Below are 16,071 nucleotides of genomic sequence, written 5' to 3'. Positions count from 1 at the left end.
GAATGCATGCTTCATAAAAAGCTTGTTTTCATAAATAATTATTTGTGAATTATATTCCCAATCTAGGAGGGCCTTTTTATCTCTATGTGTCAAAAGGAAATTCAGTGGTAACAGATTATTTCATACACACCGTTTCATCCCAATCATCTGTGTACTTTGAAAACATCTTAAGTTTTGCACCTAGCTTTGCCCTGGGGTGCATGCTACTCCTGGTTTCCTGTGTTTGCTCAGGTAGTGGCTGCAATACTATTTTCCTCCAGATCCTTCCCTGCCCCAAAATCTGCAGTTTCTGTTTGCCTCAGGTCTTACTCCCGGGTTATCTACTGTTTTCTATGGAGCAAGGTGGATTCTTTATATTTGCCTATCTTGGAAGGACTGCAAACTCTGAAGTAAAAGAAATATACAATAGTTTATATCCATACATTGTTTCTCTGAAAACTCGCTTACTGAAGATGTTTGTTTTGTCTCTTTATGGAAATTCTTTGATAATCCTAAACAGCCAAAATAGGGAGAGGATAACCCTGTAACGTTTTTGTTTAGGAAAAGGCAGTAAGTTTCATTACTTCACTATGAGCCCAGGCCTTTGGTTCATTAAGGCATTTTCTCTAGTTCCTGGAAATATTTTGGAGAATGAGAATCTGAATGTAAACCGAAGAAATCCTATTCCCAGGTTGCACAGCCTGGAGGAGGCACACCTGCTCGCTTGGAACTGTGTGATGGGACAGACCCTGTGCTGCCTCGCTTCGGTCTTCACTGAATTAGCTCCAGCTCCCTGATGCTTCCCATCATCTGGATGCTCTATGCTCTCAGTGTTTAACTCCTGGTCATTCCTGATCTTTTTCTTTCTCTTGTTAATAGGATGATGACTCCTTTGTTTGCAGTAGATCTAATACATTGCTCATAAATCAGTTGGTGAAAAACTGCACCCACGTTTCTGCTGTAGAAATACTGCATCAGATGCTAGCGTTCCACTCCGTGTTTTTGGAACCTTTCCCGTAAAGCATTTAGTTATGTTTTCTCTTTCCCTAATTATATTCACCCTTATATTGATCTTTTTTTTTTTTTTTCCTTTTTTTTGGTCTACTTAATCTGTCTGTATAAACTAGATAGTGAAGCAGTGTAGTCCTTAGGCTGGCAACAGTGTTAGCTGTTGTTAAGGGAGCACTTGTTTTGTAAATGTTGAACCTGGGTCCCGAAATGCATTCTAATTAAAACCTGTGCTATTTGATATTAACAGATGATACTTGCCAGACCTTGGCAACAAAAAGCTGAGGAGTACAAGAATTAAAGGTGCCACCTGCTCTTAAATTCACTTGAAAAGTCCTTGAAGTAAGGTGGTCTCTCAAATAGGAGTACACATAGCTTCAGTGAATAATAAAGGCAATTAATAGACAAGTGCAAAACCACCTTCCTCAAGTTATAGCTGTTGCAGAAGTTGACCTGTTTACCACCTCAAACCAAAGCAAACCAAATCTGCTTTGACACTGTCCTGTGGAGAAAATAAAATATTCTATTTTCAGATGAGATTGAGAGAAAAATAGGGCCCCAGAATACATTTCAAACACCTTTTGATGAACAGCATTATCAGATGCATCTGTTCATCCAGGGCTAATTCGTGTTCAGCAGCACTATGCCTTGGTCCATCTGGCCCAGAGATGCACGCTGAAGGAAGATTATATGTAATAAACAGGATCTGTGCTACCATTAAATGCATGACCAGAGAACAAAGTACTTCAGAATTAACATACTGCAATAGCTTCCTTAAAGATGTACATTAATTTGAGATAATTGGCTGTATAAAATGTGTTATAAAAATAACTTTTGAGCTATAAAAATAATTTTAAAGGAATCAATGTATATTGTTCTTTGACTTTCCATTTATGTTATAGCTTAAATACATAGAATTATTTCTCCTTAGCTGCTGTTCCTTCCAATACCTCTACAGATCAGACACTTTCTGAAAACATGAGTTTTCTTTTTCCACTGTCAGGAACCAAACAAGAACCAAACAAGAGCAGAATTCTGTATCTGTGATTTTGCTGGGATTCAAGATGAGGGAAATTTTGAGACTGTAATTAAAAACATGCGAGAAAACAACAACAACAAAACAGTTTCTTAGAAATAGTGTCAAGCAATTTCCAATCTATTTTCCTTTTTAAAGCATTCCATTGCATCAAACGGATGTATATAGAATGGCCTGTGGACTACTAGGGATATCACATCACAGTTTTAGCAGACTGGTGGAAACTAGTTGAAATAATAGTCAAGTACAAACGTTTCTGATAATCCTTATATAAATTTTCTTTCTTTTTCAATAGTATGGCATTAGCTCCAGTTTGTGAAATAAACCGTAAGTATAGCTTGTTTGTTGTATTATATCTCATCATTTTATTTTGTTATTATTTTTTTCTGTCAGCATGCGTATGTTAACATTTCTTTCTCCCAATCTCTTGGCCATTACTAAGATAACTTGCACACATTCAATTGGATTAACTCATTCTGTATCATTTGAAATGATGAAGAGATCACAAAGCCCTTGACATTTATACTTACACTTTTTAATGCTTGGGTTGTAGGCTACTCGGTGGAACTCTCAGGGAAAGACACTGCTCCTAAACAAAATTAAAACAATACTGCTGTTTTCCCTATTCTGAAATGCCAAAACTTCATGGAAACCCCCAAAACTCAACACTTCAGTTTTCCACTTTGCTTCTCAAACATGGTATCAGGTCACCTTACAGGCTGGCTGAAACCAGAATGCTAAAATCTTTTGTACACTTCACAGCTCAAAAGACGCAACAGGGTAGTGCAAGTTAAAGTCACACAGTTGATATTAATGGTCAAACAGTGTGCTCATAAGTAAATTATCTGTCTAGTACAGGATGCTAAGACTTTTGGAAAAATGACATTGGTTTAAATGTTTCTGAGCTGAGCACAGTTTATGAAAATAGCTGTTGCTACTTTGCTCCATCTTGTTTGCACTTCCATGGACTTTGGTATTGTTGGGAGTTGGATCTCAGGAAGATGTTGCTGAGTTTGTAAGAAAGTTACAGAAGCTTTGTTAGCTCTTCCTTCCCTTCTTGGTCTGACAGGTAATGTTCCAAGCGGCAGATGCTTGGAGACCTCCCCTTTGGGAAGATGAAGTTCATGTTTGCTGTTACTTTGTCTTCTATCTAACTAATGACAGTTTCAGCAATGGAAATGAAGCATGTTATATAGCAGTGCAAACAGATCACTTAGCTACAAGCTTAAGGAAATCTCATTTCCATGTGTGAAGAAGTTGTTATAATAATACCCAAGAAAGAAATATCATTATTCCTGCTTAATAACTTGAATGCTGCCTTTCCACTTAGTGATCTTGTCCACATTTTGAGTGGTAGAACTGCAGTTTTGTGGATTAAGCTCTATCTAAATATTATCTCCTGGAGACTAACTAAAATGATTTATCCTTCTGCTTCTTTGTCGGAGCAGTAAACAACACTTTAGTTTGAAACCACTCATTGCTTTCCAGCACATTTTGTCCTTTAATGTGAACCCCAAGGCTCTACATATTCATGCTCTTTTAACAGAGGCGTTATGGACCATGTCCTTAATAGTGTAAGACTTGACAGAAAAAGCTTTGTTCCTTTAAAATTTTCTTTTACTGGCATAGTGTTCTTTCTGCAGGTCCTTCTGTTCTGACAGCTCTGTAACCCTGCTCCTGTTTAACCTCATGCAAGAAAGCAGAGTTGGCATGGATAAAAAGGAAAAGTGTTCCATTCTTATTTGTGCATGGGTACACACCTGTGTGAAAATCCCCAAATGTCTCTGAGATCTCTATTTGTAGAACTGTGCTGATAATAAAAGTTCTGCGGTCAGTTAAAAGGCCCAATTATATTTTTAATAAATCTCAACTAAAGAAAAAAGAGAACTCTTCAGGCCTGCTACAAAAAGGTACCTTTAATTGCAAAGATGACTGTATGTATGGGCTTAACAGTGTGACTGGAATAGAGTTATAGCCAGGAGAAGAAAACACACAGTGCTGAGAACCACAGCTATCTGCATATTGTAGAGTATTTCTTGGCCACTATTCTGGAGCAGCATTTAGCCAGACGGAAAAATAACAGACATGTATCAGTATGTCAGCTTCCACTAACAGAAATGTTGGTGAGTTAGTTGTATTACCACCAAATCCACTGTTTTTTATCTGCTTTCATTATCCAAGGAAACAAACAAAATACTTTAATAATTTCCAAAAACTTCCATTAGGCTGTCATTAATACACAGCTCTAACAGGAGATCTCCTGTGTAAGAACAGCAAAAATCTGGTATCATGAAAAGAGCAATGGAAGATGTGGTTCTTTGCACAGAGTTTTTGATAGCTAAAATATATACCTCTGTAATGAAGTGAGTCACTGTAAGCTCCCTTTAGGATCAATAGAAGGAAAAAGGAACCTTAGAAATTCATCTGACCAGTTTTAAACCTCAGCTATAAAAATGATGAATCTCATTGACTGATGTGAATTATTCAGATGCAGATATGTACATTGTTGCCTTCATAAACTGACATTAGTACAGATGGATTCCCAGAGCAACATCTAGTAAATAAGCCAGTTTAAAAAGTTTGTAAATATTAATAACATAATTTCCCCTCATAATTACTCTTAATGTATTGTTTTTTGTTTTGTTTTGTTTTTTCCATTTCTTGCCCTTTGCTTCAGAAAAACTTGAAATGAAAACACTACAGGACCAGTTCTTAAAATGGCACAAATCAGGGAGATGTTTTCAGGAGACATGTATGAGAGGACCCACGAATGTCAAGCATTGTGCTTCAGCGACTCTGCTGATGCTCTGTCAAATGCTGATGCACCTTCTGGTGGTTATTCCAGAACTACGGAGCACACAGATGCTCCATCAAGTCCTTAGTGGCTACAGGAGTGGTGATATGCACTGAAAAGATCACATTTCGTATCTGCTAACGTACCTGGACACTAGAAAGGTTTTAGAGCTGGCGTCTCAAGCTGGATGTGGATGCGAATTGCAGCATTCAATATCCAGGAACGAAAATCCTGGGCCAGGCCAATGGTATTCTACATCTGTTAGTGCCTGATTTTTTGGAGGAAAGTGCAGGAAAATCCTCTTTTAAACCTTTTATGTTCAAAGTTCATTATTAGCCAAATACAGTGAAAGATAAAGTTCAAAGTTCTATTTAAGTCAAGAAACTGAAATACCTTGTTATTTTTTCCAGGTCACATCATAGCATATTCATTTGCTATATCAATCCAGATATTATTTAATTTGAAAGTAAAACAAAATATAATTTTGAATGTATTTTCCAAATTCTGTATAACTAGCAGGTAATCTTTTAGCACCAGTCAGATTTGTTAACACATCTCTGGGATACTCATTCTCAAAAAGAATCAGCAAGATCCTTATCCTTATATAGTGATATATGAGCTTTGCAGGGTGACACAAAAGCCTCCACAGCTGCTATTATGAGAAAACTGAGGTACTGGCATTCCTAATAGCAATGTTAGAAGAATGAAAATGTATGTTTCTTTGTATTTGCAGAGTGCTTTTCACTCAGAATGGTTACAGTTCAAGCGCTGCAATCATCCTCTTCCCACCTAAGACATAGCCTACAGTGGGCTGCTTGAAAACTGCTATTAAATAATAAAGCAAACAGGGCAGATTAGGACATGAACCACCACAGCTCGGTGGAGATCTTTTAAATATTTACTCCAGCGTATCAGAATATGGACTGCACAGGCAGAATTGAAAGTACTGCAGATCTACAGGCCACAAGGTTTTAAAATACAAGGTTCTACACAGAGCAAACCATTATTGAAGAATAAAGTTTAAAATGAAATTTATGTTCAGAATTTATGGGACAATCCCCCAAAACTAAGCCAAATGTTTTCCACAACATGTCCTGTAAATTCCTGCATACCACCGCTGATACTCATGGATGCATTCGGTTGGATGAAGTAATTCTCTGTATGCTTACAGTTTAGCATAAGAATTGTCATAACTGTAAATGGACATAAATTCTCTCTTCTAATGAATTCCCCGTAAGTTTTCCCGCAGTCCCCCAATTATTCACAAATCAGATTCATGCTGGGAGGCTCTCATTTTGAAGTAGAGGCGTGTATTTTCCTTCTGATCAATGACCTGTGTGGACGTAAAATTTGCACATGTAATTTACGCAGAAATTTGGGAATTATGTTGGAGTTATCAAAGTTAATATTTCCGTCCTTGCTGGGAAAAATTGCACCCCCTTGCTACACCTGTACAACTCCCAAAGCAGAAGTGTGACATGCCACACAGTGAGTCTGTATGTGTGCAACAACACATGCACAAGTGGTATGTATAGAACGTGCTGAAATTCACAGTCCTTGTACAATCACTGGGGTCATGTATAGTGGCTAGTTGTCCAGAATTTCTAGGCATTTTTTGTCTACCAAAGGTCTGAAAATGCAATGGAACAGAAGTGTAGGTACGACAGCAAGTGCAAACAATTTTCCACTCAGAAAAGTGTCTGGAGCTCCAGCCTGCTCGGAGCTGAGCACCTCAGGCTGCTCTCTGTGGCGTTGCTGCAAACCCTTCCACAGCCATTGCTGCCCCTACCTCGGTAGCACCAGAGATGTGCTTACAAAATGGAGCCCTCTCCTTCCCCCTGTGCCCTCTCTTCCCCAACAGTAGATTGTGCTACTTGCATCAGATCTCTAAATCCAGCTATTAATAAAAGTGGCTATTTGCTTTTGGAGGGCTGAAATATAAAGGGAAAAAGAGCACTAACAAAACCTTCATTACCTGATCATTTCCATGTGAATCTGCTGCCTGGCATTTTCTTTTTGTATCTAAATGCCTTCCTCCAGGAGCATTTAATCACAGTGAATCCTGTGTCCCGGGAGACCAGAAACTGTAGTATGAAGTTCAGTTAAACAGCATGTGCATATAAGATTTCACTACCATTGTTCACTTTGCATTGTTCAGGATATTAATTTAATTTTAGATGGTTCACCACAGTCAGGGAAAGAAAACCAAGCTCTCTGCAAATTAAATTAGCTGATAGTAAAAACATCTGATGTGCAGCAAATGGGATTGCATTTTCCTTACATTCAACTAGATAATCATTTAGAGCTCTGAATGTTGAAGAGTATTATTGAACACATCACCAATGTAAGGCTTGCTTAATAATGATATTTTGATTACATTTTTCTTATTCGGGTCTGGCTTAACAATGGCAATAGTATTTGCCTGAGAGCTCTAATCAGTCTTAAATGACATTCTCATTTATTCCTCTGTAAAATACAACAACTATATTATTTTAATTAAATAGACACGTCAGCTCATTCTATTGTATAAAATGATTTTCTAAATTGAACGTGAGATAAAAATTGTTTTATTGATGATAGAAATGTCTGAGCTTTCAAAATCGCTACATGTGGTTAGGAAACTGAGTTGAAAGCTGAAAACTCGCTGTTAAGCAGCACTGTAGAGAGGACGCTGTTAGTTTGGACCTCCATCAGCGCCACCAAAAAGTGTAAAAATGGAGAGATTCATCTTGAAAGATTTGCAACTTTGAAGATGGTGTTGGTGCCCTGGGAGCAGCTTTGGGACTGCAGACTCCCCCCGGTGCTGTGCCACCCCAAGGGACTCTGTGCTGGGGCTGGCTTCAGCCACAGCACCAGCTTGCAGCGAGGATCGGAGGGAAACCTAGAGATGTGGCTTGGGCTGCAGAGTCATTAAGTAAAGTTGTTTTACTTATACCCTGATTTTGTCAGTTTCAAATTTAAAACATCCTTACATCATTTTTATCTGACCAAACTTTAGTAAAAGTAAATATTGATCTTCAAATCTTCAAAACTAGATACTGTACAGTGAGCCAAGACGGAAAGTGGCACACAAAAACAACTCCAACTTAAGGTGTTGCAGGAATGTATCAGCTAGGATTAAGAAATAATGCTTAAGACCACCTCAGGTGTAACTTCCTAAGTAACTGATTTCCCTGCTTCCCAACCCAAACAGAAAACAAAAGCGAAGAAACAAACAAACAAAAAAAAAACCCAACAAATAAAATCTAACAATACTATGGATTTGACAGGAAACAACAACAGAATATTTTGTTCTTAACTATATAAAATGTTTTTGAATTGGAATAAATCTAGTAATGTAATGTCCTGTCATAAAAAAAGGCAAATTGTTTCAGCTAAAAAATAGAAATAAAAATGAAAGAATGAAAAGCAATCCAAAGGAATCTAAGGAAACAACCACAGTGTTGTACTTGTTTTTAAAGTATTCTGATGAAATACAAGTGTTAACAAATATTTTCTGGAGATATTTTTGATTGCTGTATGAGCTCTGTTCAGCTTTTCCATCAAGCTTCTTTTATAAGGTCAGCCAGTCTCTTGAAAGCCTGCAATGATACAAAGATAGTTCTCATTCATACTCCAGCATTACTTAAATAAACAGTAAATCTGTAAAGCTACTAAAACTACCCTAACAATATATGAACTCACAGTTTTATACTGCCAAATTCGGCTGATATTCTCTGTTTTACTTTTTTAACAACGTATATGGGCCTTGAATCATATTGTGACTAGATAAAGCTTCCACTAATCTGATAGAAAACAAAAGGTAGGGCTTTCTGAAAAAAAAAGACTATGCATAGTGATGTTCAATGATTATTCAGAGTTCAACTGCAGCTAACGAGTTGTACTTTTAATACAACTAGTGATCCTTAGAAGTGTATCTCTTTTAAGCCAGTAGAAGAGCCTAGAGGCTCCAAAGTTAAGAGAAAAAGAACAGTTCAGTGGGGAAACATGTAATACAATGTCAGCAAGATACAATTTGACTGTCAGTAGTATGGTTATGAATTACTTTCATGAAGAAGGAATAAATACAGAAGAAGAAAGAGAAGGACAATAGAAACACCCATCTGTTACAAATATTTGTAACTGAATGAAAATGAAACTCCAAATACTGAACTTGCAAGCACCTGAATCAAAGGAGTATTAAATCTGCACAAATAAATATATCCTAGTCTTTCTCTCCACTGATTTTACAGATACAGCCAAATAACATCCAAAACATTTGTAAAATACATAGATTCCTGAGAAATGAAATGCAACATGTATGTGAATTGTAGGAAAGAAAAACAATATTCTTTCTTATGAAGGACTGACAACATATACAAAAAAGGTAATTCAGTCTCAAGAATGGACAACCTGGAAAATAAAGACACATGATGCTTCCTAGTGCTAAGACAAACAGCAAAACTTACTCTGACTTCATTAAAAACTTTCTGAATAATATCTGGGTTGATTAAGTGTGAGAATCTGCATGTATGAGATACACAGAAAAAAATCAAGTGGTCCTAAAAATTTGGTACCTTTCAGGTAATTTCCATACGAGTATCTTGCATAAGAAACAGCTAATACTGCTTTAGAAGTACTGGCTTACTGTGTAAGTACTAAAACAACTACATTAGGCAAATAAGAATATGCATAAGAAGTAAGTATTTAAAAATAAGGGAACATCGTTAATGTGAGAAACTGTTCTTGAAAAGAAAATAAATAAAAAAAAAATTCCTCTCACTTACCAGATCCATCTGGGCTGGAGAAGATAGAGAGAAGGAAGCTCTGACATAAGAACTAGGCTCTGAACTATTGATATTGAATGCTCTTCCAGGAACAAGTAACACCTAAGAAAAAGTGATTAGACACCTAGGTATAACCACTTGTATGGTTTTAAAACAGTATATTATATTAAATTTTAGAAGGCTCACTGTTGAAACACTGATATCAGAATGTGGCTAAATATTTTCTGCCTCTTCAAAACAGGAAGCTAAAAATATGGAAACTGGCATCAGACTTTAATAAAAAAAAAAAAAACAGAGAGCTCTTAGGCTGGTTGGTAACAAGGTCTGGCTTGTTATCACAATGTTTAGATGTACCAGTGCGGTGGGATGTAGTTTACTCAGTGCACGGTGTTGCCTCTTATAGATTGTAGAAACAAAATCACACTTAATTTCTCTTATTAAGAAGATATATTTCTGTATCAATGATGGCTGCCCACTATATTAGTATAATATATATATATCATATATATTATATATGATTTAAATTTAAGCTGATTAAATATCAACATTTGAATATAGACAAGAAAATATTTTATTGAGTCACGACATTATGTGACAGTTGTGACTCAGAGACTTGATGATTGTGCACTCAAGTTCCTTCACTTTTATGTGTGTGCATACGTGGGGATAGATATGGTAAATTTATTTTATCCTTTCCTCATTTAACATCATAAACCATTAAGCCATAAATCATACTTCTTTCTGCAAGGCTTTTTCCATGATCAGCTGCTCTGTATCAGAAACTCCCTTAATTTTGATCCATAAGAACATGCCAGCAGCAGGAGGATACCATTCTGCCAAGCCTAGAGAAAGAAAAAAACTGAATCAAGAAAGAAACTTCTGCTCCACCTGTAATAAATACATTATAGATTCGTGGATGTAGATTTGTTGCTCCAATGAACTCAAATGGAATTTGGCCACAGATCTAGAATGCGACTTGGTAAATTTATGATAATAATCAAATCTGTGTGGGCTTACTACACTCATGCTGGTATTTTCAGTACTTTTTGTGAAAGAGATTACTTTGAATTATGGAAAACCCAAATATTAAGAAATTAAATTTCTTGACTACATTGAGATCAAGTAAACACCCTCTCCAAGCAGTCTAAAATATTTTTTCTGGTGCAGTTTCTTCTAGTACTACATTGACTATCAATGTAATTTAAGTGTAGCAAAGCAGAAAACTGTTTTCCTTTAAATTGGTTATAGATTTTTGCCCAAAGAAAATGGGAGCCTAGGAGTTATGAGGAGGATGAGAGGGCTTAGAGAGGATTTATGTCTTAAATTGTATATGTAGACTTACTGTGTACCTTTGTTTACCTAGAAGTAATTCTTTACTTGTTTTAGGATGTGTTTTTTGTTTTGACTTATCATCTTCATCTCTTCCTTGATGTATTTAACCATTACATATCTACAAAATAAAGGTCTGTTTTCTGTAATAATATGGCTCCTGTTTCTAAAAAAATTTGAAGACCCTATAATCTTTTACATATGAGTATATTTTCACAACACACCCTAAGGTAACGCAGTGCTATTATACTGCTTTGATATTTGGGAAATTGGGACAAAGGGGGTCCAAAGTCAATAACCCATGATCATACAGAGCCACGCAGAAAAAGAGGAAATACTTATCTAAAATTCATGAATTAGCAAGAGTAAGTACATTAATGACCATATGGTACTCAAGTATCTAAGTCCCACGGAAGTGTCTCAGCTAAGTGGGCAGTTCTTAAATAATTATTGCTGATTCTACTTCAGACTGACTAAAAGCAGTGAGTCTGTAATGGTAATTGCACTGGTGTTGATCAGCTTCTTTCTGTGCTCTGATCAACCACAGAAGTGGACATCTGAAATTCATTTCTGGAAGAATGACCATCACTAGTACTGTATCAGTTGTTTGTATCTTCTTTTAAACTTAGGCCACTAAATCTGGGTATTTTGAATGGAGATTTTAAAGACAGAAATTTTAAACACAACAAGTATAAAAATATAGTGGAGTGAAATACATGCTTTTTGTAAAACTGCTTTATACAGTAATGCAGTGAGCTTTTTTCTCGTCTTCATCTCGTCCCCCACCAGAAAAGCATGAAAACAGCAGCTTTAGATAATTTGTCCTAAGCTTAATATTTAATGTCATTGATTTGCTTATAGTGCTTACCTATCACTTCAGTCAAGAGATGACCTTTACTGATTTTTCTTGAACACGAAGATGATAAATAGCTAGAGAAAAAGTCTAAGTAATTAGCTGTGTTGCACTCACTGACCTTTTAACCACTTGTCAGCAGCAATGAGCATTGCATCCCGCTGGGTCTTGTAGAACTCCACAACTCTGAAAGTAAATTATCAATTCCAAGTCATGATCCCACAGTGCTTCAGAGTCTGTTTCCAAAAGCAGAAACAAGGCTTTTCTACTTTAACAAATAAAATGCACGCTTGGTGGAAATATGAGTATATCCTAGATCAGCACAATACAATAATAATGTGTATATGAAACTTTGTATATGTATCAGAAAGGTCTTGAATGCTTCAGTGTCTCTCCAACAAAGCACAGATCAATCGGATAGAGGAAGTGCCTTTGTAGTTGCTTCTTAATATTTACAGGTCAGGGAAAATTCAGTACTAAACAATACATGATATCCATTCTATTATATTAGTGGATACAAGCCGTGTTAGCAACAGTAATTGCACAAAACAAGCATATGGAAGAAAATGAAGGACGTGTACTTCTGTAAAAGCACATAGTCGATATTGGTGCATTTGGGTTGAATTTCTGTAATAGGTACACAAGGAAATGATATTTCATAAAGTAAAAAGCAAATCATATGATAAACTTGTCATGACTATCTGATGGCTTCCCCTGTTCTAACCCTTTGAAGCTACCGCCTTCATACTTTAACTAAAACTTCCAAATAATTCAGTATCTTACTTGGGAAAATGACCCTAACCTAAGTTTCAACAAGGACAAGTCTTGTAGTGTTACTACTTTTGTTGGCATAAAATTAGAGAGCTGTGATTCTGCAATGGTAGACAAGAGAAATGTTTGATACAGATTTCATAAATCAGGTGTAAAGGGGTTTCCTTCCCTGGGGATAAACTGTACTTAGTAAACTTACATTTACATTTTTGATACTCTTTGAACCCAGAGCTTTGATTTCTGCATGTATTTTATTGAACCTGATAGACAAACAACATGTATCTCAAGGACTCAGCTTATACCAATTGTTACACTCTGCAAGAAATGGTAAATCTTCTGCAATTTTTACTGCATCATAAATTGTCGTAACTTTTCTGCCTTTTTGTGATGTTCTTTCACTTTCATGTTGGAATGAAATTATAAGCACGAGACAAGACTTTCAAAGAAATTTAACTGCTCCAAACCACAGTCTAGCTACTAGTCAGGAACATGATCTGACAAGTCAACTGATCCCAATGAAATCATGAGGAAATTGTACTCAGTTGTTGGGCCTAATCAATAAGTCACCTGACAGTGGGGTCTAGAAGTTTATAAAGGGTTGTAGCTAGCCTACTATAGTACTGTTTTCATCATTAGGTCAAGAGGAAGAACAGGTTTCTGGTTTGAATAAGGTTACCTCACTGTCAGGAAGAAGGTAGGGGGAAAAAAAAGATGTTTAAGATGTATCTTCTAATTGCTGAAAGTAGAGCTGAAGCATGGTCCAAGTTCCCCTACAAAATCTATCATTATGCTCTCATTTCTTTTACCTATCCCATAGAACCTAAAATGAGGCAAAGATAGGACTGGTATCTTTTTTTTTTTTATTTTTTTAGCTAGCGGTAGTTACAGTATAGTCAACAGTCAGATGCTCAGGGCACAGAAGTGGCTGTTGCAGTCAGACATAAGAAACTTTTTCATGCTTTCTGACGTTCCTATTACAAGCCTTTACAATGCATAACATACTACCCCTTGATGTAGAAACTTGGAGTTCTAAGGGTATCTAAGTATGACATTTGAAATGAAGCATGGATACTTCCAGGAAAACAAATGAAAACTAATGTTGGTCACTGTAAGAAATGCCTCACTGAGTTAGACCCTGGACCCTCTGTCACCAAACGTGGTGATAGAGGAAATGTTTAGTGAGTCTAGGCGAACCTTGATGCTTTCTGTTCTCATTTCTCCAGCATCCCCAATAATTGGATTAAGGCTGTTAGAGGATGAATCACTGTTGAGTTAGGGAGGGAAGAATTCCCTTATAGACGCCATGCTGACTCCTGTGTAAGATTGTCTCAGTGATCTTAGTCTCTGTTATAGACCCTATCTAGCAGTGATGATATCTTCATTCACTGCCCTGTAGCTCCCAGGATCCTCTTCAGTTCTTTTCAGATGGGAGTTGCATAGTTGCTATGCCAGAGGACCAACAGATTGCCAGATTGTAGTGGTAGTTTACATGTCTTGACCTGCATTTGTGCAATTTCACACAGAGTTCCTTCAGCACTTCCATATGAATACTGCCAGTCTTGATGACCTGGCTTACCCCATTGGCCTAGGACTACTCATCTATTTACCTCAAACTGATGCATCTCCTCTGGCCTGTTCACTGCAAGGAATATTTTGTGTAGGTAACAAGAAGCAGCATGACAGATGATGGGATTCAGCACGTGACATGATCCTACCTGTCTATATGCTCCAAAAAGCCCTTTTCTCCCCATTGCTGAAGAAGCTGTGATATCATAATCTAAAGAAATAAAGCACACCATCAATACCATATTTTAAACTGGACTTTTCCACAATCATCAAAAGACATGTAGCCGTATCTTATTCAGAATTCCCCATGGGCAAGCAATTGCATGCATGGTCTCTTGGAGTCCTTTATAAACAGAGGTGGCAGCAGCAACAGACAGTTTTATTCCATGTTACAGCTGTCTCCAAGGTCCCTTAAGTATTTAGATGCTGGGGCAGGAGGAAGGAAGTGAATTGGAGAGCTAAAGGAAGGCAATGTGTGTGGCTTTACAGGAGTTTCTCCCACCCCATCAGTCTCTCTGCTTTAATACTGCCTCTATGATGAATTAGAGTTAGAAGATGAAGGTCATATCTAGATGTGCTTGATGTCTCTCTCCTTTACTTATTACTAATTATAAAGGGGCTGTAGATGGCTGACTGTGTTGCGATGCTTGTGTGCTGCCAGTAGTCTTTTAGCTACTGACTGTAATGAAAAATGGAGGGGGAGTACTTCCAATGTATGCTTCACATTGAGGTTTATCAAGTGAACCTACTGTCAAGAGAAAATAATTTAAATCTTGGTTCTTGAAATCTGATGGCTAAGGGCATGTTAGCTGAAGCAGTGGTGCTTTCCATGCACTAAGATACCCTCAACATCTGGTTGTAATTTCTTTGGTGGTCTCTCTCCTTTGGCAAAAATGACAACGCACGTTTTTATAACTAAAACTGAAAAGTGCAGAGCAACTATAAAATCTATTTGTTCTTGGTTTCCTGTATCTTGAAATATGTTATCTTTTCTCAATACAATTCAGTTAGCAGTTTAGTACTTGCCTGTGTGAAAGTGCTGGTGTGCATTGTTGAAACCTGAATGTGTAGAATAACTCTGTCGATAAGAGGCTTGGGACCTGTCAGAAAACCTATTCTCAACCTAGAAGAAATAAAAAAAATTACTACAGGAAATGCAATATGCTAATCTTTAAGTTATTGTTTAACTTATAACTGGAAAACCTGTAACCATTTCACTGACACTGTAAGGATCTTTTATGCATTTATATCTTCGTACTGCTTAAGTCCCAACTTCAAGCAAATTGCGAGCTAAGTATCAGTCATGAGAAAAAAATAAATAAAAAGGGCTTTTAATGCTCATAGTTGCTCCCTAGTTCTGGGACTTCAGGATGCATCCCACATTTGTAGGCTTTTCTCTGCAACCATAAAGATTACATGAATCAAAGGCAAGGAAAGGTGGATTATTCACATAACCAAAATCATGAATTCTCAAGTTTTATGGAAAAACAGATAGGAACTGACAAACAGGCTTGCTCTTTTTGCTTGCTTTCAGCACTGCAGAATAAACAGAATCTACACTGATAAACTAGGCTGTTATTCATTTCAAGGTTTATGACCCATTTTTACTCAGATTGTCTGGAGTAGTTATTTGAAGAAAAATAGAATCAGTAAGCTCAGACATGTCCTTGACAAAGATAAAATTGCATCATGCCTTTTTGTAGTTTCACTTCTCAAAGTGTAATCACACTTAGCATCGTGTTGTCTCCCCACTTCCTTGGGGATGGAGTTACAATCCACTAGCTGCCAGTGCAGAATTCACATTACTTTATGTCTATCAGAATAGTAAGCAGAAGTGAGTTAAAAATCAAACAAGTCAATCTGTGTGTAATTGAAAACAGCCAGCTTAATTTTTCAGGTGCAGACAACCTGTAAGAACTCTAAAGCTTGCAGATAAGAGATCAGTATAATGCTACGCTTGTTGAGAATG

At 36.9% G+C, this 16,071-nt stretch overlaps 2 protein-coding genes across 12 annotated transcripts in view; one reads left to right on the top strand and one right to left on the bottom strand.

Annotated features, from left to right (window-relative positions):
* Positions 1-16,071, top strand: part of LOC310898447 (uncharacterized protein) — a gene marked incomplete at its 5' end in the record, with an annotated part of 290,282 nt that overhangs the window by 106,196 nt on the left and 168,015 nt on the right. The window contains 3 exons of one of the 6 annotated variants that reach the window (XM_083833590.1): positions 2,319-2,350; positions 3,667-3,933; positions 4,701-6,819. The exons of 4 other annotated variants lie outside the window; for them this stretch is intronic. One more of the 6 variants, XM_083833599.1, reaches the window with a different exon arrangement.
* AADAT (aminoadipate aminotransferase) overlaps positions 8,261-16,071 on the bottom strand; it is a 66,074-nt gene continuing 58,263 nt past the window's right edge. For all 6 annotated transcript variants that reach the window (XM_083833608.1, XM_083833604.1, XM_083833603.1 and 3 more), the window contains exons 9-14: positions 15,129-15,225; positions 14,252-14,313; positions 11,887-11,951; positions 10,319-10,425; positions 9,584-9,685; positions 8,261-8,398 (exon numbers count right to left, since the gene is read on the bottom strand). In XM_083833608.1, coding sequence (XP_083689734.1) covers positions 8,360-8,398; positions 9,584-9,685; positions 10,319-10,425; positions 11,887-11,951; positions 14,252-14,313; positions 15,129-15,225 — 472 coding nt within the window. In that variant the 3' untranslated portion in view covers positions 8,261-8,359. The remainder of the gene's footprint in view (positions 8,399-9,583; positions 9,686-10,318; positions 10,426-11,886; positions 11,952-14,251; positions 14,314-15,128; positions 15,226-16,071) is intronic.

Source organism: Anser anser (assembly GCF_964211835.1).
Source record: "Anser anser genome assembly, chromosome: 4".
NCBI classification, from domain to species: Eukaryota; Metazoa; Chordata; class Aves; order Anseriformes; family Anatidae; genus Anser; species Anser anser.
Note: the sequence above shows the minus strand (reverse complement) of the source record. Positions and strands in the feature narration are given on the sequence as shown.